Here is a 26,159-nt window from a genome sequence, read left to right on the forward strand (position 1 = left end):
CAGGAAGCACAAGATAAAATCTGAGATGAACACGCAGGAGAAGGTTTATCGACAAAAACTATCCGCCGTGAACTGCATGCCGCAAACATACAAGGTAGAGCGGCTATTCCAAAATCATTGGTGACACCATGCAATGCCTTGAAATGACGAACATGGTGTCACGAACGTATAAGAATTGGACGCAACAACAATGGGAGAACGTCATCTGGTCAGACGAATCGTCGTTCATATTATTCCAGACTAACGGACTTGTTTATGTTTGGAGAACGCCAGCACAAGCTTATGATGTTGACTGTCTCCTTTCTACTTTTAAGCATGGAGGGGGATCAGTGATGCTGTGGGGCGTCATGTCTCACCATGGTATCAGTCCACTTGTTCCCCTGGATGGGCGTGTTAAAGCATCGGTTTATGTCAGTACTCTGGCCGACCATCTTCAGACAATGGTGCAATATTTGTTCCCTGATTCTCGACCTGTGTTCCAAGATGTAATTCGTGCGTATACAATGCTGGAATTGTCGGAGATTGGCTTCATGAACACGATGATGAAGTGCAACACCTCGTGTGGCCCGCTCATCCCCCTGATCGTAATATAATTGAACCTTTGCGGGGTATTTTGCAGGCCAAAATGTTCAGCAGGTTTCCACCTCCAAAGGCACGTTCTGAATTAGCGACATTTTTGCAGGAGTGGCTACGTATCCCTGTGACTGTTATGAATGACTTGTATTTGACCATCCCACGACGGCTACAAGCTGTAATTAATGCAAAAGGAGGGCCAACAGCCTATTAATATAGATTTTGTCTCATTTCACAGATGTTTATATTATTTTGTTCAACCCCTGTAGAGATTCTTTGTTAAGTGATTCTTTTAAAAGACTTTTCATTTTTTTCATCGGTGAGAGCTTCGAGTTAAAAAACAGCCAATAGGTGGCACTGGTGCGATCGACTTCAGTGGAAATATGCAAATGAGACGTCTCATTTGCCACAACCAGTTCACCGTTGTGAACCGTGTATGTGGACCTGCTGCACTCTGCAGTTGCTGGATCTGCGACTCGCCTGCAATGTGTTATTACCTGTGGTGGTTTGGTCATGTGGAACACATACTGCTGTAATAAACGATTTAGAGGCATTCTGTTCGTTATTTGCATATCTTCCCTTTGACTAGTGTACGTCAGCGACACCTATTGGCTGTTCTTTTTATAGTTTTTTCCCCCTGCCTTAAAGAAATACCCGTAAACTAGCGATGCTGACCATGCAAACATTTTTTCATCTCGGTTATGTTTCCGGTTTTTATGAATTTTTAACGTTTCTACGGACTTTTTGCCCACCCTGTACAAAGCACGTTAGTTAAAAAAACCATTGCTCAAAGGAATAAGTGAACCAAATAATAAGCCTGCACTCGCATTCGATTGAATCAAATTCAAAAAAATACTTACAGCAATAAAGGATGCCCCACACACTACTGTGATTTTCTTTTTTATAATTCCCTGAATAATGTAGAAGATCCTAATGAAACGTTTTCGCAGAAAATCGGAGCAATCAGAGAAAGCTCTTTCACCACACCGCTTCCTCCTACATTCATTTATTAGAAGACTTGAAAGTATTTTCCAACATTTTAGTTTAGATTCAACCTCTTAAATGAAATTCGTGGTCTATGGAGTGCCAAAAAAAAAAAAGTAAAGGAAAATGTTTGAGAGAACCTCTGTGAAGCTGGAAATGTTCTAGAGCCGTTTTCTTCTGCTGTTTCTTACTATTTATCGCTAGTGAAGTCATATTTACCAATAGGCTTCCGCGGACCACCGGTTGGAAAACTCATGATTCAATGATACGAAAAAAAAATGTCCGTACACCAAAAAGTCCCAATAAAAAAAAAATCATCCCCAAATTTAATGTATAAATAGAACGTTTGAAGAATTTGAAAGGAATTTTTACCCCATGTATTTACTATGCAGCAACCAGGCTCATGGATACTAAGAATAAGAACTATGCAAATTGTTTATCTATTACGTTTCTTGAAATCTATATTTGTTTCTTTCATGAGTCGCGCTGGAAGTCGCCATATTGGTTAACTTAGATACGGTTTGCATGTCCCTCAGAGAAAGAGGGAGATATCGCATGATCCAAAAAGCCTCATTGAAGAAAACCCAGGCAGCGTCGGGTATTGCAGCTAGAAAATTATATTTGTTTGACGCAATTGATGCTATTTTACCGCACACCAACTCCGGTCATATATCGCTATACAACAATTTCCAACCAGAGGAACTGGGTGGGAAATGAAGGCTTCATCCTTCCGAGCCTAAGGTGACCACCAATGGATGGAGCCTTCATTTTCCACCCAATTCCTCTATTTGGAAATTGCCGTGTATGGTGCAATTGATATAGATATATATCTTCACAATTAAATCAGTATTGATGCCAATGGAAGCCGCATCAAAATGATTGCCTCCCGTGTTACGTTTCCCGGTGGACAGCGTTCTTACTATGCCCGGAAATATTCGGGCATCGGACACGTTTTCATATCTTCTGGCTTCAAGTGATTCGCACGACGGATTAAGTGCTTGTTTGACTCTGGACTTGGAGCAGCTTGTTGTTGGGCGAAAGGGAATAGGGCGGGGGCATATGCGTCCTTTTTGATGTCTCCTAGTGGGTCAGACATTTGCCAGTGGTATTGTTACAATTATTGAAAAATGCCCGCTGAGAATATACTCCTGGTGGTAGTGAAAGGGTTAAGGACACGAATGGCATGCCCTGTTTCATGTATCGAATACAAGTCAAATAGACAACAAATTTTCTATTGGAATGAGAAAATACAAGTTGTGAGCGGTCTAAGAAGTCGAATGATATCCGATATAACACTATGGGAAAGGTTATTTATGGTAGCAATATCGATGAATTCAGTCTTTGGTGTAAGAGTCACAGATTATTCTCTGGGCACCATTTCGCTGTATTTTTGTTGTCCAAAATCTTTCTATTTCTATTAATGACATGCCATCTGGCCCAACCCTTCGGGGTGTAAGGCTTATATCCCTCTTGGGACAGAGCCTGGATCACGTCTGGTCTTACAGTTGCCATTTGGGAAGATATATTTTATGGTCATCTTTTTTTAGCCACCTCGTTGAGCACTTTGTCTGTTGTGGGGCCTTTGTATAACACAATTCTCTCATATGAATACTCAACGTACCATCGTGTGCCGCATCATGTAAGTAAATTGAAGCCCACTGCTTTGGGATGGGTCATTCCGTTGGGCTTGTAGAGTCCCTTTAGGGGATTTTTGCAGCTCAATTTCACCCAGCTTTCAGTACAATTCGATATCACCATCAGATGCAATACTAGTTGCTTATGACTAACCCTTCACGATAAATGTAAATTCGTAAAGTAAAGAAAATCGTTCGCTGAAACTCCTTATTAATATTTCAATTACAGTAAATTAACTTGAGATTTTAAAAAAAAAATTAATTTTTTAATTAACATGTTAAATGAAAACGCGACAGTTGATTCAAAATTCGAAAAAAAGTATGGAAATGCTCAGAAAAGGAAAGAGTTATAAATTTAGCTGAGATAGATTCAGTCAAATGGAATAATAAATTTGAACAGTTATAATATTGTAAATTTAATACCGCCTGATCAGGAAATGACATTTAATCAACTATTCTCTACTGTGTGTGACGGATTAAATGAATCCGTGACATAGAAAATCAATTGTTGAACATAAACTACTTTGTATAATTATTATATTGTTTATGTAAAATAGCGAAAAAGCAACATTTCAAACGTCAATACATCGGTGAATTTTCCTTTCAATTCTATGCGATGAATATTTTTCCTGGTATATTATAGTAAAAAATAAAGCCCCACTCATTAATCAGTTTTTAAAGGTATATGAAAATTTGATATCGTGGATGCTCTAAATTCAATTATTTCTCATGTAGGTGGCGCAATTAAGAGGGCTAAATATACAAATACAAATACAATGCCACAACAGACAAAAGACGTCCATAATAAATATGGATGTCATATATTTCAAAAATGCAGCAACCCAATTAAAAATGAAATTATAAATATATATATATAATATTGCCAACGATTTTCAAAATGCTTATATAATCTCAAAAAATTCTTAATATGCAACGGGTTTCCCCTTTACACCTTGGACTTACTTCCTCCTCACACCAATAACTATAACTGTTCACTCTATGAACACAACCCGACACACCAAACGTAGGACTAACACATGGTATGTACTTGCTTCTTCTCCATCTATTTTATACATTTTTATATTGACTGCTTTGTTGCTTCTTCTCTACACTTGACAAAAAAACATTTTTTTTTTGCTTCTATTTTGATTTTTGAATTCAATTGCACTTGAGCAGAACGTCGGGAGATCCAGCATCTATTTAGGCTATGAATGCCAGGATTCACGCTCTCAGAAACGCTCTGTGTTAAGCCGATGTCAGGGTGTTCCCCCCACCCCTGATGATGAGAGCCCTAGACATTGGCTATGACTTTTTTTTTTCATTTTTGAATTTTTCGATATATTTCTTTTTGAAATTTTCATTGTTCAAATTTTTTTGCTTTCTCTAGTTCACATAATTTTACCCGTCACCCAACTTCCCATAATTTTTGTTTTGTTTTCATATAAAAAAACTGATATTTTAACAATGTTTTTCACTATACTGCATATTACAGCTGTCTATGGCGCTGGTATCCGTGAGAGTTTCGACAAATATTAAATTTCCTTAATGCTCATTTTTTGTACATTTTTCTATGTTTGTATATACAGTACAGTCAAACCTCGTTAGTGCGTCACCAGGTTAACACGTCACTCGCTTACCGGGTCACTTTTTTGGAAGTCCCAATTGTCCTCAGGCAGGAATTGACACAGCTAGGGCTTACTCTGTTTAACGAGTCACTCCGCTTACTAAGTCATATTTTTTGCTCTCCCAAGAGTGACGCATTAACGAGGTTTGACTGTATATATTTTTTTTTTGTTTTCTTACACACCACTTTTCATACTTTTTTTTTTTTCGTTTTTGTTTTCTATTTTCGTTTTCATTATTATTTTGTGTTTTATGAATCATCTAAAACAGCGTTTCTCAACCTTTCTGAACCCAAGAAACAATAAAATATCTGAGATTATTCGACGGACCTTTAACTTACAGCATGATTTCCGTGGCCACGTGTCCCGTATTTTACGGGACATTCCCGTGTTTTTGTCCGTTCCGACTTTAAACGATTCTCCCGGTTTTTTTTGTTCAACGAAGTTGATTCGAATTGGTCATCTTTACTTAAAATGGTGGATGAAGATGTCTTTCATAACTTATAAATTATACTATGTGATAATTATCACTATATATACAGTCAAACCTCGTTAGTACGTCACTCCGCTAACCGGGGCACTTTTTGGATATCCCGATGATCCTCTATGCGGTTCCAATGTTAGTAAACTCCTGATAATGCGTCACCCAACTCCGCTTAAGAAGTTGTACTTTTTTGTCAAAGCACTCATGGAAAATTACCATTCAAATCGGAAATTATTCGTACAATATACACGATAAGTCCGACATACGCTCTTCTCACGTCAAACGTCTATTGTATACCCATGCTGAGTTGGCCTTTGACCTTGACGCATGAAGGGAGGGGTTCATTTTTGAAGGAAGGGAAATGGGGGAGGGGAAAAAACTAGCTAAAATAGCGTAAAAGATGCCAATGGAAAATAAAAAGACGCTCATTTCGCGTGCGACCTTTTTTACGAAAGAAGATGAATGGAATCGCCCATCGTGACGTTTCATGACGTAGCCAGAGGCCAACTCCGCGTGGGTGTACAATACCTAACATTTCAAACAGAAGCCACTCAAGCTTCATTACCTTCAAGATGACATTACCTTTGTTTCAATAAACATGCGGAAAAATATGCGAATTTTTAAAAATCGGAAAAAGTGGTATTTTGTGTTATTCAAATGCCCAATGATGTAGCAAATAAACATTAATTGATTAAAGAAAATCTCTAGTAATAAATTTTCATGGTGGAACTCGTTTGAATAATTGAAATTTGTTTCTTTTTTTTTTCTTCATTAATGCATCAATACAAAGACCGGAATCAGCCATGTCTTACTCCGTTTAACGAGTCACTCCGCTTACGAGGTCACATTTTTGGTCACCCAAGAGTTACTTATTAACGAGGTTTCACTGTAAATACTTATATATTTTTTCCGTGAGCTACATTCGAATTCACGCGAGTTCCTGTAGTCACTCATTCATAATTTTCATCAACAATTGGTGATTTTGTTAACTTGTTGCAATGTTTAAGGAAAACAATTGCCATTATCCCGAATTTTAGATCACAGATTCACGTATTTTTCCCAATGAAAATGTTCCCCCAGTCATGATGAATGTTTTTTTCATAAAATGCATCTTGATTCACTCCGGTTTGCCGTAGTCCTTTATTTCCCCACTCTTCAGTAATGTTGCATTGCTCCCTCGATTAGATATGTTTAGCCTAAGTATGAAAGTATAATTTTTTTTATTCAAACCCATAAGAATTTTTTCTTATATTAATCAAAACATTTTTCATTTAATTATAACTAAAATTACCCAGTATGCCGGTGGACCACCTCTAGTCCGCGGACCATCAGAAACGCTGATCTAAAACATTGCATAGGCGTTGATTATGGCATTTTAAAAAAATAAATAAAATATGCAATGACTCTCCAACCCATTAAACAGCCACCAGGACGCGGATAAAGAAAATTTTATTCAATTCAGACACAAACCACGTAAATAAACAACACCAAATGAAGAGATCTTTCATATAATGAATAACCATCGATGTATATACGAGTATACATTTAAGTAACAACACACAATAATATCTACAGAAAAAGCGCAGCAGGTTAATAACCAACGCAAAGAAGCAAGCTATGCAATTGTTTGCAATACCAAGTTCTCCTAAAAACCCAATGGAGCAAAAACGGAGCTTAAATAATCAAATTTTATTACATCGAGGTCCAATAGGAGATGCACATAACAAATTCCAATAACAGTAAAACATACACAGGTTTGACATACACAAATACGAATAAAAACACCGTCTTACCGTAAATTTTAATTTAACCAATGTAATCGATATAAGACCCTAATTAACGAGAGGAAAAGACCGCATAACACTTATGTACACATGCGTATTTGTATAATAAGAACACTTTCTTTCCACATCAACATATATGTACATGTAAAGCTGCCTAGTTACACATGAAGGGCACTATATAATTATAATATCTGCTTATATCCGTTGATATTAAAAAGCATTCTGCTCCGTTTATCCGCGTAGAATTATATATAATAATACAACCATAATCAACTATAAAGCTAATTATAATAATAATAATTCATGATTGATTTGAACGAGTGCGTATCAACCGGTGCTTAATGAAGCTCGAATAGATATAAGCTTTAATTCGAATAATATTGAAATTAATCCGCCTTAATTCAACCTGGCAGCCGAGTTGAAGAAAGAAAAATGGCTGAATTTGGCACATCGATAACATCGATACACGAGCGCCACACTCATATCCAGCCTGGTCCAATAATCATTCGCAAATATTTGCCTTCCAACTGCTGCAATGAAGCACCAGTGGCATAAGATGGCCACACATTGACCCAGACTAGCCCAATGCTCCTTTGACTTGGTGTGAGGCCTGGAAGGCTTCGTGCAAAGATGTGTGTGTCATGTTACTCTCCGCTATTCATACGAAGGTTTGAACAGCTGGTTTTAACGCGAAGATGAATTCAGAAAAGAAAATTCGACGGGTAATCGAACCCACGTTCCCTCAGTTGAAATGTGAGCGAGCTACATACTACGCTATAAAGACAATTACCCTTCTTCGTTAGAGATCGCGTGCGTTAAATAAGACCGACGACGGTCAGATCTAGCACTGGCCGAAGCTCACATTTCTGACGTTGCCACCAGATGGTGACTTTTTCAATGGTGTGCGTGTGTATGATGTTGATCCCCGCTGTCCATTCTGAAAACCTTCAGCCAAAAAAAACTCTCGGATACGTCTGGATGGTAGTTCTCTTCCACCAGCTTTCCGATATCCTCTAGTTTGCAACATTTGGCACTCATTGCCAATGTTGAAGCGTCCGCATACTCATCCTTAGAACATTACCAACCTTAGAACGTACTGGGCCAGGTTGGACATAAGTATGGCCTCGGTTTAAGACGTTATCAATTAAATTGACTACTCGAAGAATTACTGAAGTCCATATACCGAACCACTAGGTTTTACATCAAGAGTAGATTCGTCGAATCGCAGGCCTCAAGCATAATATCCATCCATAAAAAGCGAACACATAGCTCATTTGAGAAGCCTCTAAGTTGTTTTTTTATTCGTATACAAAAGAGCTATTCTTCATATTCTATTATTAAATATATGCACAAGCATCAACATCCTTTTTATTACGCGATGCCTTACGATCCTCTTCAGAGTACTCGGATGGCTTAAAGTCATTTTTTCCCCCGATATATCTAAATTTGCCTAATTTGCGGGATCTTTTTTATTTCCATGATCACATGACTTTTATCGAGCTCTTTACCGATTACTGTGTGATTTAGATGAGTGTGTCGTTAATTGAGCCGTGGGGTCGGTCGACTGTTGATCAACATGTTCGACCTGTGGAGCGAGTTAAATTTGGAAGCTCTCCGTTCGCTTGAAATGTAATTTTGAGCCTAACATGTCAAAGGAAAAAATGTTCATCTTAAAGATGTTACTGTAAGATTGAAGAAAGTTTAATTACGTAAATTTTATTTACGCCTGTAAAAGCTGTTTCGATTGGGTCCTTGGTTAATTTTTTAGCATTACGTATGTGTTGGTCATACCGTACCAAGTAATTGACCATGTCGGAAGAACTTCGCGCATGTCAAAAATTCACATGTTCGCTTTTATTACATGTATGTTACCGTAAAAATAATTGAAAAAGTTTACTAACATGAATTTTCTATTGTGTCCCGTGAAATCTTTAAATCAACTAACTGGTATATTTTTCGTGACGTATGTGTTAAGTCATACTGTTGCGCATGATTGGCCATGTATGAAGTGATTCGTGTGCTCAAAAAAATAGACACATGCTTGTCCTAAACATGATACAGAAATTTTTTTTTTCTCGAAAATTTGATAACATGAATTGTAATTTTCGCCTATGAAATCTGTTTCGATCTGTGACTGTATCACGTAATTGACTATGCCGGAAACTCTTCATGTACTACTTAAAATTTGATTTTAGTCTAACATGTCAAAATAAAAGAAGAAACGTGTTCTTTTCTAATAAATTAAGAAATTACCTAAAAATATAATTGAAGAAATTTTTTTAAACTTGAATTACATATTTCTTTTCGTGAAAGCTATTTCTATTGGGTCCTCGGTCATTTTTGTATGACAAACGTATTGGTCACACTGTATCACATGATTGACCACGTCAGAAGCTCTTCGTGCACTTCAAAATTTCTTCTGAGTTTAATGTGCTAAAACACAAAGGAACATATGCGTCTTTAAGATGTTACAGAGAAAAAAAAATTTGAAGAAAGTTTAAGAAAATTAATATAATTTTATCCAGTGAAGTCTGTTGGATTCTTAGTTATTTTTGCATGACTTGTGTTAGCCATACCGTATAACATGATTGATCAGGTCAGGGCGCCCATAAATATCTTTTCAGCCTAACATTAAAAAATAAACCATGTTTGGTCTTCAAGAAGATATAGGAAGACTAAGAAAAAATACTACTGCCATTATCATATTTTCTCATGTAGAACGGTTCCTTGGTTATTTTTGCATGGCATACATACATGCATATATTTGTATGCATCGGTGGGATGTGAAATTTCTAATTTCCGTCAGAAAAAAATATTAAAAATAAATAAATAATAATGATATATAATTGAAAAACTATGCTTGCTTTTAGGAAATTACGAAAAAATAATTTGAAATATACTTCATCAAGTATTTGACCACGTGGGATTCGTGAGCTGTTCAGTTAATGAGCTGTCGCAATACATGGGAATATTCATTGTGGTTACGAGTTCATATTTTAGATTAGTCCTGACTGAGGCCGGGATTACACTATAAAATTTTGAAAAAAAGATATTTCACAAAACTTGAAAAAAACGACCAATAACCATATTGGCTATATTCGCTCGAATGTAACCGATACGCTTATTGGTTCAACGCATTTTTTCAAGTTTTATAAAATAACTTTCCTAAAGCTTTTATGGTTTAATCCTCTCAGTAATCTAGTCACAATATTCACCAATATCGGTTACCGACTTGTTGCATTTAGTGGGTGACACTATGCATAATCGAAACAAATAATAGACATAGCAAGCATAGCAATACTCAAATCACCAATTCTCACCAAAAATGTTGAAAATTATCGGCAAAATTGTTTATATAAATAGCCCTAAGCCTAAAATACAGCACTACAGTAAGTCTTCCATAATTTGAAACACAGTCATATTCATTTTAACAGAATTTATATAAATTACGAGAAAATTACTTTCATCCCTAATTTTTGTTAAAGATTACAGATTTAACGTAAGCTTCCTTGAAAAAGAAAAAACATGACATATTTATTATTTTATTCATTTACATTAAAAGTCAAGACAGGATAAGACACAGGATGCCCTGTACAGGATTAGGTCAATTAAAAAAAAAAAAATTCCCAACATTATTCACCAAAGAACAACCGACAAACATCGCTTCAAGGTGATGAGCTCTACTTCTAGGAATTGCTTGAAGAAAACACCATGGAAAACGGAAGCAAAAAGCGACGAAAAACGTGTAATTTGTTTGCATTGTCGTTACAAGTAAGCTTCATCAACAACAATTTTATATGAGAATCACTCCGGAGTTAGTTATTGACGTTATAACCGAGTTCGACTGAATTGAAACAGCTAATTATTGTCTCAATCTTTGATATGATAATCCTGCCTACCGGCGTGACTATTGATCGTGAAGTGTTGTTCCGTTACGCTAATTCGCGGCTAGATACGCAGTGTACTGATGATGTAATTTTCTTGTTTGAAGTGAAGGTCCTAATTTTCAAAAGATAACCAAATAGGCTTTTGTTTTGAATTTTAGACATCAACATTCGCGATTTTTTGCCAAGGGTATAACGTCTTAGGTGAATGGGTGAATTACTGAGAAATATTCAACATTCAACGAGACCATGTCATGCACGATATTTTTCTTTTGTTTCTTTCAAACACTCGACATTGGCTATCCGTTGTTGCTATGTAATGTATGTACGGATGATCTTGCCCAGATTCTCTTTTGCATGGAGAGGTGTTTGGTAGGTGTAAGGAGAATAAAAGAGGAAATGTTGTTATTGCAGTGACTCAGCCCATTCTTGAAGACTGTCTTGGAACTGCGCAACTTTTGACAGAGAGACGTCTATCGGTTTGTCAGGATCGTACAGTGACGGGGCTTGAAGAAGGATCCCGCAAGTCCCGGCGATGCAGGCTAAGGTGAACACGTAGAGGAAAAGCCGATCCAATACCATCGCTACGTATTTCCAATCTTCCTTGATCTGTAGGAGACAAATGGAAAAAAAAAATGTATAAATTAAGCGCTCAGTGAGTACAAGATGCACACAATATGACTGTAATTAAATTAGTCATATTTTGAGTTCGCCGTCGTGAAGACAAAATACCGCCTAACATGGGTTTTTATGTGCGAATGAAATGGTTTTTCTCTCTGAGGAAAAAAAACGAACTTTTTATGGATATTACGCAAAGGTGAACTCGGTGAGAAAAGCTTCTTTCCTTGATGTATTAGGCTGAATAAAACTTCTTATTCTCGCTACTGCCGCTGACTGGGAGGGGAATTAGCTGTTGCAAAGGGAAAGCTGCCGAGTTTCTACTTCAGCGCGTCACGCCACAGTCCGTGTCATGGGGGGGGGCGGAGTAAGGTCGTGTCTCCCGTGGTGTATAGAAATAGCGCGAAAACACTCATTCAAATGAGGCTCGAATCCTGGTCGGGAGCAGTAGACATTTTTTTTCCGAGTTTACTTCGACGTAATACATAGAAGAAAATATCTTCTTTCCGGTGATACGTATTTCAGGCCATTTTCAAAACTGGACGCAAATGCATGCCAATCTCATAACCAGACCTTACATCATTTGCATCCCATTCCGTGAAATAATCATCAAATGCTAGTTTCTCTCGTTCTATTTGTAAGATATGTAGCAGAATTTGAACACATAAATGCATAGAGTTCATTTTAGGTAAGGATTGATTGTGACAGACAGAGCCATCTATCTCTCCGAAGATGAACTAGCCGTGAAAGGATTCCATAGCGATAGATCTTGTATATGCCGGGAAAAGTCCCGAAAATGATTACTAGGGGCAAATTTAGCCCAGCAGAAAGTGACAAAAAAGGCAATTGGTACCTAACTTAAAGATGATTATTTTATAGAAAATGTTATGTAACAGAGAAATAGGCCTGAATGTTTTATAGTATTGAGACGGAGTTTCAAGACATTTGAATGAGTGGTGTTTAAAAACATTTTCCTTATCTAACAAAAAACTTAGTTTTGAGAAAGAAAAGCATTTCAGTGGAAAACATTAGCATACATAATGCCTCTTCCAGCAGTTTATGTTAAAATATTTTACATATATTTCGATCACAAGTAGAGCAAAAAACTTGACCCAAGAAGAAAATCTCTTACACCATGACCTAATAGCCCGGAAACTGTTTGCAAGTCATCAAACTAGTAATTATTTTTTTTCTTTTAAAGGATATTTTAACATGCAATAAACACGAATCAATCACAAAATACTTTTAATGGTGAGTTTACATTCTAGTTTGAAGAGGTTGCAGAAGGAAAACTACCGAAAAACTACTTTCAGACGACGATCGCCATTCTGCCGCTTGCGAGTGGGTTGGTCCTCTCACGATGTGATCTTACCACGACGCGCACATACGACTGCACAGTGGCCGCCCTTACCGCTATCTACAAATTGCTTCAAGCTCTAAGTACCAAATAATATCTCCCAGTTATTTTCCCACAGCATTTCACATTAGGATATTTTTTCTTAAAGTTATATACAGGGTGTCCCATAAATTCTTAAGTAGCTGAAAATTTATTAACATTGAAGGAATTGGTACATTTGAATGAGGTTTGTAAAAAAGTAAATCTCGCGAAGACCGATTTGTTTGGTTTAGAAAAAAAAGTACTCTTTAGTACGCTTTTTTTCGAACAGGGCACTGCACGGAAGCAAATCATGAGTGATTGCCCCTGAACTTTTCTTCTATCTCTTCTGTGTCTGAAATGCTCGTAAAGCATCAGCATCCGGTGATTCGAAGCTGAGGTAAAACAACTTCCCCAATGGTGCTTAGTCCACCAATGTCAACATCGCAATGAAAATATTATGCAAGCACCGGTAACAGAAAAATTCCGAAATGATCTATTAATTACACACCCTGCATTTTATCGGACTCTGATTCAAATATTTCTAGTGATTTACTTATGGACAGCGCCCGCAATCGACAAAAGTTTGAACTAATCTGTTTTCTTGTAGCAGAAAAAAAAAAGAAGAAAGAAATACTCTTTCATGAAACTAACTTTTACTCAAACTGCTTTCGAATATAACAATTCCATCGGATTTTTCAAACTTTTAATCTATTTGAAAATTTATGGGACACCCTGTATATTCTTCTACACACGTTTTGCATAAACTCTGGCCCACCGACAGGTTTCATACGGCCAGCGAAGTGTTTGCCGATAGAATAGTATCAATGCTCAGAACATGATGAATATCCTAAAAAAAAAGCCGGCCATATTTCTCTCTTAATCATACGAGATCCATGTAGGAAATTTTTGATTATCGCTGAAAACATTTGCCGAACTCAAGTAAAGTTGCCAATTGCAGCCAAAAAAACAAAGAAAAAAAATCAATGGCAAGTAAATTTGTCAAATATCGCTAAAATTGTTGCCAGTCGTAGAAAATGAATGAGTACTGCAAGTCCAACTGTAATTCAACAAACAAACGTACATATTTGGCAAATATGTGAGATGAAAATATTTAAATGGCTATAATCGATTATATAATAGTCATATAATTTTCGTACCAAAATTTATATGCCATGAAAATAATCTTAATTTTTGGGTCGAAAAATTCAACTAAGCCTTCGTGAGAATATGAGAAAAAAACGGGACATTTTATAAAAAAAAGTTGGGGTGACGATAAAACTACGGGCATGTCTGGTAAAATACGGGCCATATGGCAACCCTATATTGTCCGATAGCACCAGAAATATCATACATCTGGCCTGTGGACCGAAAAGGTAACTGTGGACGATGTATAATTACAATTTTCATTCCAGATTTCCTATTGAATACATATTATATACACGGGTAATAACGTTATTATTTTGTCATAAATCAATCAATTTCCGGATGCACCCATCCTTCGGGGACACCTCGATATCTCTCTGAGATGTAAAGCTGGGTGCATTCGGACACTCAATCTTCAATGTAGACTGAAAAGGTTGTGTACCTCTTGTTGTACACATCACTCAGAAAAGTGTTTTGTATCATTCCCCGACGCCAGACCTTGATTAGGAAAATTCCAATACCCACGATTCATCGATCACGAGTATAAACTGTCCCAGTGACTCATCACTCTTATTTGGAGCATTCCTCACCAGCACACACACACATTTCACGATAATATTCATACCAATCACACCCATACTAATCGCATACTTCGTTCTTAATCCTACTGCTCAGCGCTTCGCTCCCATCCCGAACACTCATGGACAAATATCCCATCTACAGACTTCATCTTCAGGGGAAACGAAACACGATCCTTCCAATATTCGTCTCACAAGGAATGCATCTAGGAATCTCTTGCGCTTATATACCCGTTACATACATATATAAAGAGTATCCAGAAAGGTCCCCTCCCCCCCCCTACTCTGTTTCATCAGATTTGCTGGTCTTGTATCACCAAGAAGTCTTCAGAAAGCGAGCAAAAAGGCTCACCCTCTTTTCCCGTAAGCAAGGAAAAAGAGAGCCAGAAAAAAGAAAGAAAGAAATGAAGACGATCTTTAGGGGAGCAAATTCCTTGCAGATAAGACGAAATAGGGAAATTCAAGCTCCTTTTTTCCCTATTTTTTTCCCCCCTTACATTTTTTCCTCTCGTTTTTACTAGTAATCCAGGAAAGGAAGGGAAAAAAAATGAACACATCAGCTGTAAGAGATGACTTTTCTTGTAGTTCAGAGAAATCTCTTTTTTTTTCTTTTCCCTTGGCTTATTCCTCCCGCTGATTACCAGCTTGAGAGCTGAACATCGCCCCCCCCCCCACCACCCTGAGTTATTTTTCTTTTCTTTTCCCTCTTTTAAAACATTCCCGAAATGTTGGAAGTGCATTCAAGAACAACGAATAGTGCTCTGGCCACGGATCAGAAGAAGAAGAAAGTCGAATGGAACTTATAAGAAGAAGCAAGAATATATAGATATTCACCGATGGGGAAAAAAATGGGGGGAAATACATATAGAAAGAAGGAATTTAGAAGGAAGAAGGGAGATTCAAGATTTCAATAAAGGGTCGTGGGTAAAGGATTTGATTTGATTTTTTGTTTTTCCTTTCATGGGTTTATTCTTTTTCGTCCTGTCTTGGAAAAATGTGTCTTTATGGGTTTTCTGGAAGTACTTGGAAGCTCGCGTTCCGATATTGCGAAGGATTTGTTCGATTCGACGAATATCTTTGCAAATAATAATGAGAATGCATTGAAACATCGATTAACCGTGACTGGTTTAACCGTCAGTTTCTGTTGTCCGTCATCGTAGCCCCAGGTTATAAGGTCCAAAAAGATCGTGTTCACTGCTATGGTCTGAGCAAATGCCACCGGCAATCATAGATTAACCCATGCTTGTAATTGGTAAATCCAAAATATACAACAATCAAAAATGCAAATATGAATTGCCTGTCATATTATTCCCAAAAAAAAGGGCTTGCACGGACCAAATAATTTTTTCGTGCTTCAAGTTAGAGCTCATACCGCCGAAAAGCACTTGCCGCCGGAAGCGCTGCTGTTAATGGGCAATGCCACGATATGCCCTCTCCACTTGTCGAAGCAAGATTCATTGAGAGACTGGTTATTCGTGGATAAGATTACAAGGAAGGAAATTCATCACTGCCCCCCCGGGGACTCGAACCCCGGTCTCTCGCTTGCCAGACGAGTGCTCTACCATCTAAGCTATGAAAGCAGATAGACTGTTTCAACCTTGGAGCGTACATATATGTTGAAAGGCACCGTACATGGACGGCGTCAACAATAAACTAACAGCTCTATCTGCCTCCATGGCTTAGATGGTAGAGCACTCGTCCGGCAAGCGAGAGACCGGGGTTCGAGTCCCCGTGGGGGCAGTGATGAGTTTTCTTCCTTGTAATCCTCTCCACAAATAACCAGTCTCTCAATGAATCTTGTTCTCATCTTCTCCACGATACACCCCCTCTTGTGAACTCAAAAGTAATGATGGCAAAATAGCATGCCTCTTTCTTCCAGCGAATACAACTCCACTCATCCAGCCTATGGACCAGAGCATAATTGAAAATATGAAGCGACGTTACAGAAATGCTTTTATTGAAGGCTTGCTCTTATCTGATGACGCCATGACTGTCAAAGAATTTTGGAAAAGATACAACATAAAGGAAGCTAGTATTTTCAATGTCTCCACTGCCTGGGCCTACCTTATATCGAAGTTTATATTGATCGTTTTTTGTGAAATTAAATACAAATTATACATGCATATCGTTCACTTTAAAATTATTTTATTTTCATTTCCGTCCCAAGCCCGCAGTGAAATCACGTTATTGTACATATCTATTAGAGATTTCTGTTACCCGTCTATTCGGTTATCCGTCATAGACCTGGTCCGGACGGTTAATCAAAGTTTCACTGTATTTATATACAGGGCGACTTATATACAGGGCAAACAGGGGCGTATGACATTTTACTGGCGAACCGTAAACTCCTAGAGGTACACTTCCAATTAGAAAAAAAAAATTCCGAATAACGTGTAGTACTTAGACATGTCGTTCATGTTTCAAGGGGTTGTATAGTTATTAGAATAAAAATAAAAATATATTTCTATACCCCTTTTTTTGCGCTGAAAAATTGAGAAAATGAAGTTGTTACCCTGTCTCTCATGATGCCGACAAAAAAAAAACAACTTTGCTGTTTCTAAGTGCAATATTCACTGAGATATACGAATTCAAAAAAAAAAAACCCGAGGAAAGCTAGGGAGAAAAGCAGCAGTTAATGCCGAAAAACCGTTTTATCCATATAATCCCCCCTAAGTTCCTTCGTTTTTCGAATATTTCAGTGAATACTACACTTAGAAACGTGATTTTTGTTGGCATCAGGAGAGACACGGCAACAGCTTTCTAATTGGGTTTTCGGGCACACGCGAACTATATAAAACATCAACACTGGCATTTTAATAACGATACACCCCCCCCCCCACACCCTCCGATTAACACATGAATGACATATCTGAGTATTATACGTAATTTGTAAACACGAAAAGTATACCTCTAGGATAAACGGTTCACCAGTAAAATGTCATACCCTCTACTTTCTGTGCACTCTGTAAATTTTTTTTGATTTAAGAATATTGTCTATGGGACGCACCCATTAAAGCCATTTTCCTTAGAGCAGGAATCTTTAACGCATGACCCGACTGAAATTTAAAAAATATGTATTTGATCATTTTTTGTTGCACCAGGGTCATTTTCTGCACACGAGCGCTAATTAGACCGGGACCTATAATTTATTGCCGATTCCGAACGGCAGGCTTTTTTTTTATACTCATCGAGAGGTTGGTACGCTAACCCCTCGATGGGACTCCCTGCGGTGGCAATTTTTTCTGTGGTTATGTCGCCGTATCCGTTGTACCCCTGTGTCAGGAAAGTTTTCTGACAAGGACGAACCGGGTATCGAACTCGCGACACCTCTAGTACTTCAGGCGAGTATCTTATCGACCTGGGCTACCGCGCCCTTCTATGATTTTACCCATGGGCAGGGCTCCAGCACGCAGGCCGAGACAATTATTGTCTTTTTTTTTGTTTATTCACATTGTAAATTCGCTATAAAGATGGTGCGGAAGGCGTTATTCCATACAGTACATAGGATTTTTAACATGAGATGTGCCTCATTGGCTAAGATCACTATTACGTCACTAAATCGTCACACCCGATCGTGACTTCGGGCCTCGATGTAATGCATGCGCGACATAGTTATTGGCGCTGTTGATTGGCGCTGATATATTTCCTGACAACGTTTAATGATACTTAACGTTATTTTTTCGTTCGACGCCCACAGAGGTATTTACTAATAAGGCAATAATAATAACGTGGTCTTCACGTATTCCCAAGGGATCAGCATGATCCGTCCAGGGAATTAAAAACGTTTATTTTTTGCGTTGTGATATTATACTGTATATCATTATTATTATGATCATTATGTTATATTACTATAAAATTTTAGATCCTTGTAATATTATCGCGTGAGCAGTCATGACAAATAAAAGCGACATCGTTAATGAATCCTGGTGTTTGGTGACAAGTTTCCAATCGTAACAGCCGTAGAATCGGTAGTGTTCGTCTCTTCGGCTACTACGTCACGAGATATGTTCGGAGTTAGAATTCCCCTCGATCTTTAATGACGTAATTGCGATCTTCGCCAATGAGCGTATCCCACTTTAAAACCTATGTACAATGTGGAATTACGTCGTCTCCGGGATACCCACAAAAGATCCCAGCATAGGGGCCTGTTCTGGATTATGTGGGGAGCCACACTATTTCGCCACATATCATGCTTTCGACTGAGCAAAAAAATAATATAATCACAACTTTCATTCCAGTTTCCCTATTGAATAGGGAAACATGTGTGTGTATATACAGTCAAACCTCGTTAGTGCGTCACCCGGGTAACACGCCATTCCGCTTACCGGGTCGCTTTTTGGAAGTCCCAATTGTCCTCAGGCAGGAAGTAGCACGGCTATGGCTTACTCCGTTTAACGAGTCGCTCCGCTTACTGAATCATATTTTTGCTCTCCCGAGAGTGACTCATTAACGAGGTTTGACTGTATATATATATACATATATATATGGAGAATAACGTTATTATTTTCACATAAATTAATGAATTTCCGGATACACCCATCCTTTGGGAACGCTTCGATATCTCTTTCTCTCTCTCTCTGCATTTTAAATTGCCAGAATTTGGTGGCTGTTCACGATTTTCATTCCGTACAGAAAAATCTGTTCTCACAAACTTCTTAAACGTATTATACTTCAAAGATTGACAGTGAACTGCCAAGTGAGAATGAAGTCACGAATTACAGGAGCTCAAAAAATCATAGTCAAGCGTCTTTTTGAAGTTAGTAAACATGGGATTAGCTTTTGTCATAACAAGCCCTTTTGTCAAAAATTTCCAAAACAAATTGGAACACGGACAAGGGTTTATTGCAAGTCAAAGAGACTGAATAAATATGTACTATTTTAAGGAGTAGAAGTTTTTTCATACAGAAAAATAATATGATGGCCAAATCGATCCGTACCGTCGTTCTAGGCAGTTCGAAATTCCTGTCGTTCTAGTGTTAGAATTGGGATATGCTTCCCTCATTCATGAATAAAACTGCGTCATGTTTTTCTTTTCATGTTGTATTTTCAGATTCGGGCCTATTTAAAAAAAACCCTTTCATCAACGGAGGGCAAGATGAGAGGAGGCTCTGGATGTTTTCGTTGGTCTCTTGCTCGATGGCGAGGCGATCCGCCCGTGCTCCTTTGCGGCCGGATTTCGAGAGTGGGGGGAAGGGTGTGATTGCTGCGAGTTAGAGGCGATGGGAGTTGGGTGCTTTGGCTTACGGGCCAGGGATGCCTGCCGGGCCCAGACATCAAGACAGTTTTTCCATCATGGCGCTAGGTATTCTGATTCAGAGCGAGGGCCGTGTTTGGTGTTAGTGTTTGCGGTCCTGTGCGTGGTCTTGGTGGCTTGGCAGGGTTTTTTCTTTTTTTTTTCCAGCATAGCCCAGCCGCAAGGTAGCCCGCTTATATCCCACAAGGGACAGAGCGGGGGAGGCATGTTTGGTGTTTGCATACATTGATCAGGGGTCACGGACGATGGACCACATGTAGCCCTCAACGCTTTTTGTCGTGGTCCGTTCACCATTTTTGGACAGTGGCCAAAAATTTTTAAAATGATCATGATGCGATGGTTTTCTTTGTCTTTCGCTCACAAAATTTCACCTTTATGTCCCTAAAGGCGTTTCACTTCAAAAAACACGAATCGATTAAAAAATAGCAATAATTGCAAGTTTGGCTCCGGCGTGAAGCGTTTATTGAGAAGGAGTTTGAGAATCACCAAAATAAATAATTATAGAATCATTTTAAGTAAATCCAGTACTAATAACGTGATTAATCAAAAGTGTTAGTGAAAGAAATGATTTTAGAACTAATAAAAAATGGTAATTAGTAAAAGAAATAATTCCATAATTTATAAGCGTCTCCAGTAACTTTTTTCGAAAAAACTGATTTTTCACAAAACAAGCGCAGTTTGAATCAAAATTCTGTATGAAATAAGGAAATGCAGTCAAATTTCTGAAATACCTCTAAAACTTTGAGATATTATAAATTACGTCCTGAAAATTTGCTCAATTTCAGAACTTACGCCAACTCTGAGAACACACACAATTTAATTGAATAATTTTGATGCTCTATGTTTACATGTCTGCTATCTGTGCAATGAACGTTTCAAGATACATAAAATATTTTCTGAGATATATGGCAGTTTCCGTGAAACAATACGTGAGAATTTCCACACAAAAAAAATTAATTTTTTTTTAATTCAAACAGCTTTAAAACATTAAATTATGAACATATGGCCGCGATCCTAGTTCATTGCAAAGCTAACGTTATCTGGAACGCTACTAAATAATTTCATGAGAATATCTTGCATAGTTTTTGAAAAATTTGGTTTCTCGCGTGGAAAAAGCAACGGAAAAATGAATATTCAAAAAACGTGTTTTAAAATTGTTTCTTGCCTTCGAAACCGTTGTTCCAGATGATTTTAAAAAAATCAGCCATAACTTTGTTGTTACTTATTGAATGTACAATAATAAAATAGTTTTGTATTCTGTGTGAAACATTCTTCCAAATAAATGTATAAAACCATTTTCGACAACTTTCGAAAAAATCGTCATTTGAACATACTTGCCTTAAGAGAATCCCTTGTAAATCTAGATTTATTTTTAAAATTCTAAATACCACTGCATGAGGTGGAGGCCAGTGATGGGGGGGCTCCGAGGGAAGTTTGAATTTGGCCCGAGATGTCTGAAAGGTTGAAAGATCTTGCGCTTACAGGAATTATAACGAGGCTCATGCGCAGTGTATCAAGGGAAAGGAAGACCTCTTGTAGTAATCAGTAAATATACCATGCCTCATGAACAGCTATCAAGGTGTTTTGAGTTATTATAGAAGGCAGGCAACGGCCCAAAAAAACTTCGTACGTAAGAAAGTAATGCGTATAACACAGAGATATGTATGACCTAGCCAGCGATCATGGATGCGAATAAAATATTGCTGATACTCGTAAATATCTGATAAGTGATGTACGCCACTGCAAAAAAAAATGCATAAATAAATAAGAGGGAGCACCTCATCTTTACGGTCAAACTGACAACCGAAACATGATCTCATAAGATATTTATTCATGCACGAGGGTGAGAGAGATACGATTCTCCAACTTGAATCTGAGCCAAGAAATAGATCAAGATCTATCCAACATCATCCTGGAGTAAAGAAAGGGGTTCAAGATTATCCTATATATATACACAAATGCGTTTTCTTTCTATTTTATTTTCGAGTTTTTGAACTGATGCGAGATCAAACGAAGCTTTTACTCCATCAAAAAGTTATTTTCAAGATCATACGGGTACATCAACAGCAGCATGCAGATTGATCGCACATTCTTTAAAGTTCGTCAGGGGTCACACGGATAACTCGTCACTCTGCTTACCGGGTCACTTTTTTTGGAGATCCGACTGTCTCCTGAGGCACTCTAGTGTTATTAAACTCCTGATGATACGTCTTTAAAATCTGCATATGGGGTAATTTTCCTCTGGAAGCACCCGTTCAAAAACTTTCATCGAAATCGGAAATCTATTGTACGGTAAGAGCAATGGTCAATTTGACAATTTTCCCTTACGTTCGACGTGCACTCTACAGGGTGATGCAAAACTCAACGAACAAACTTTTAGGGGATGTAGAAAACACAAAAACAAAACAGAAACATATAGGAATGTATGGTTGGAATCCCCAACCTGAGGGGAATTTGGATGTAATGCTCGCAAAAGTTTGGGACGAATTTGACTACCCTATAAACATTGTAAATTCACCTTCAAATATAAATCCAACAAATGTAATGCACTCACATCCTCAACTTCTACCTCCACTCGGAGTCTCAAGAACCTCATCTCTACCCAAAAGTCAATGTACCTATCCCACGAAATTACTTTTACCAAATTTTAACAAATTACTTAAAAACTAATCCTACAAAATTTTGGAATTTCCTCAGACCAAAATCTGTTGGACCCACTTCTCTCAAAATCTCAAATAAAAACGTCTCGTCTCCTTCAGATATTACTACTGAATTCAATTTGGCTTTCTGCTCATGTTTTCAGTTGATCCCACTGCACTCTGACTATTTGCTATCATCGTATAATCTTGTATACAATTTTGATTGTCCATTGGCGTTTGTTGTTTCGATTTTAATCAAAATTAATCATGTTATATGATTTTAGATTGACACGATCGTCTTCATATATATTTTATTTATTTATTTATTTTTGTTGCCTTCGTCTGAGGCGACAATGAAATATATTAGATGGATAGAAGACAATGAAGACAAAGTGATCCCACAGACGCCTCATCATCCAATAGCACAAGTACAAACTGCACCATCTCGCCGCTCACAAAGGAAAAAGAAACTAATCAACTATAAAGAAGACTGACTGATAGCATAACAACAGTATAATGCCGTGGAAATCGAACGATTTAAATTGAGGATGAAATCGATTATGAATTTCATCTGATTTATTATTGATTTCAATATGCGATTTGTTATGATTTTATATTCGAATTAAGATTTAATATGGAATATATAGGATTATATGCTTGATTTCCTATTGTATACGTAGATTTGTGATCTCGCAACTGATTTTATACTTAGATTTTTTTGATTTTATAGTTATGATTGTAATGTGTATTTTATAATGTATATTTTATAATGTATCCTTTTTCATGAATAAATTGGCAAAGATATCCAGTTTGTGTAGACAATGAGCCGATATTGCCATATGGCGATGTGGCCTGGGTATCTTTCGGTTTGACGGTGTGCCCGTTCTTCAAAGGTCAAAGAGAGAGAGAGAGTGTGAGTGTGTAATCCCCCTCCACCACAATACTCATTCGTCGATTCTGTCCATAACTCAAATTCGGTCCTTTTCACTGAAGAAGATATTTTAAAGTTTCTAAAAAAATTGAAACCCCATTTTCTGTTGGCCCCGATGACATTCCAGACTCCATTCTCAAATATTGCGCGGAAGAAATCTCAGACTATATCTTCTAATTTTATTTAACGTTTCACTAAACACCGCCATTCTCTACACCAATAGAAAAATCAATAAAATTATTCCCATTCACAAAACCGGTCTCCTGTCCGACCCCCTTAACTTCAGACCAATGCCTATTACTTCAACCTGTTGTAAGATTTTCGAACATGTTATAGCAAAGGAAATCCGAGCTCATTTTTTATTAGACTCCATCAACTTTTTTTTCCCCCAACCAACACGGCTTCAGACGATCTCTTTCTGCTACATCCCAACTCTCTGTCCCTTTTCATGCATGACCTTTCCAAAGCCATTGATAACAAGTGACAAACCGATATCATCTTCTTGGATTTTTCTAAAGCCTATGATAAAGTTCCGCACATTAGACTCCTCCTTAAACTTTCAAATCTTGGTCTTGATGTACAATTCCTCGAATGGTTAGAAGCTTTATTAAAAAATCGTAAGCAATTTGTAAATCTTAAAGATCATGATTCACCTTTTGCCACTGTAACTTCAGATACTCCTCAAGGAGCGATTCCCTCGCCTTTTCTCGCATCTTCCTCGTCTGTTTTTAATATATATAAACGATCTCTCTGAAACCCTCAACTGTACCACTAGGTTTTTTGCTGATGACTAGAGCCCGGATTATATGTCTTTTTTTACATGGTAATGTTTTAAATGCATATTTTCTCATTTTTTGTACATATTTCGAAATTTCTGATTTTTTCAAGATTTCTAGTGCGTATTCCGGGGTGTTTAATGCATATTTTGGCATTTTAAGTGCAGTATGACATTGATGCCCCTGAATATACCAAACATTTTGGCATTTTAAGTGCATATTTTTGCATTTTTAAGTGCATATTTTTGCATTTTTAGGTGCATATTTGCAAATCTTTAGAGTATATTTTACCACTTTTTAAGTGCATATAATCCGGGCTCTACTGATGACTGTGTAATCTACCGCGCAATTAATTACAAGTCTGATCAAGAAACTCTCCAACGTAATCTTGTTTCCATCTCAGACTGGTGCGGATTTTGGCATATGCCTATTAACCTATCTAAAACAGTTTTCATGAGCAGCCATGTAATATAAAATTAATCTTAAGTGTCTATGTTCAATATTTTTTGCAATATACGCATTTTAAATCGCGTGATTCTTTTTGAAACACCCTGTATTTTGTTTTCATCTAGCACTCAAAGCATTCTGTACGAGTCACCTCTCTTGACGCACATTCGCCACACACTGGTTTTTTTGCATTGCGTACAAGAGATTGAAGTGTTTTATTGTCTTTGTAGTTCCTTCTTACTTGCCATTACTCTCTGTCGTTTTTTGTCTCCATCAATAGGTGTTTTACATATTATAGCATTTTGAATTGCAGTTTCCACAAGTTTAAATACTCACACGGAGTTCCACATAACTGTAATATGCAAATTCGCCGAGTGTTTTTTCCCTGGCACTTGTCTGTACAAAATCCAAACATTTATGGTTGACATGTTCAAAATGTTAGAAAATGCATGCATGCATGTCCAGTAATGACTTCCACAGTCTTGGTCGCATATAATCGCACCATTTTATCCGCGCGATGTCAACTCCATATTTACTTTTGTTATTGTAGGCAATAGTTTCTGGGGTCTTTTTTTTTCGTTTTCGTTGAAATTTATATCAGCATAAAGTGAACTCAGAATTAGAACATTTAAATTTTTTTCCCTGATAGGATGCCAGCGTCATACCAGTTCCAGTAATGAATACGATCGACGAGTATAGATCTTGTTTTCCTGTTAGTTGGAGGCACCTCACGACGGTCTTTTCGAAGGGTCCCAACCAAGCTTGTCGATTTCGATTTCAAAAATGCCCATGATGTCAGGGGTGATGTAAAATAATTATCCCTTTGTTATGTTTCAACCTTTTCCTAGATACGGTTCGACTAATCGAAAATTACAATATGTTCATGGAAAAGTTGATTTGCTGGTCTGGTGTTATCTGCTCCAGTGGAAGGAAAAAATCCGTTTAGAATATATTTGGAGTCAACGCCGGCAAGAAGCCAGAATTTTATCCCAAATTCATCTGGCTTACTTGGGATATACTGTGGAAATGGACATCTTGCTTTTGAGGGTAAAAGTTGTTCGTCGACAGTTAGAAATTGAGCCCTGGTTTGTAGCGCATCGCACTGTTTTCTATGAATGAATTCCATAGTGAAGATTCAAGGGCAAATTTGTCAGTTTTCAATCTTTCAGACCTTTCGGATTTCAAATCCCATCTCATGAATTTCAAAATTTCTTTGATCTCTTGTCTCTTTGGGGAAAAAAATGGGAGACCCCCAAACACCAAAGATCGCAATGAATTCAGGGGAAAGTTTTTCGCACCGTATATATATACCTCTTGCGTACATAATGGATATCGTTGCATTCAAAGAAACTGACCAAGAAGTTTCATTTAGAAGACGATGAGCTTCTATACACTTCTGTACGTCGCATTATTTGATCGGTGAAAATAAA

The 26,159-nt window shown here is 37.5% G+C and overlaps 1 protein-coding gene and 1 non-coding gene across 2 annotated transcripts in view; one reads left to right on the top strand and one right to left on the bottom strand.

Moving 5' to 3' along the window:
- Nucleotides 1-6,727: 6,727 nt before the first annotated feature.
- The window catches only part of LOC149080797 (acetylcholine receptor subunit alpha-like 1), a 171,277-nt gene continuing 151,845 nt past the window's right edge, over nucleotides 6,728-26,159 (bottom strand). Inside the window, exon 7 of the mRNA XM_089237478.1 lies at nucleotides 6,728-11,574. Coding sequence (XP_089093604.1) covers nucleotides 11,371-11,574 — 204 coding nt within the window. The 3' untranslated portion in view covers nucleotides 6,728-11,370. The remainder of the gene's footprint in view (nucleotides 11,575-26,159) is intronic.
- On the top strand, nucleotides 16,351-16,422 carry TRNAA-GGC (transfer RNA alanine (anticodon GGC)). The gene has a single exon. It is a non-coding gene; the product is annotated as a tRNA-Ala (tRNA).

This window comes from Pholcus phalangioides, unplaced genomic scaffold (genome assembly GCF_987345545.1).
Source record: "Pholcus phalangioides strain wild (caught in Gottingen) unplaced genomic scaffold, Ppha-v1.0 ptg000010l_1, whole genome shotgun sequence".
In the NCBI taxonomy this organism is placed as follows: domain Eukaryota; kingdom Metazoa; phylum Arthropoda; class Arachnida; order Araneae; family Pholcidae; genus Pholcus; species Pholcus phalangioides.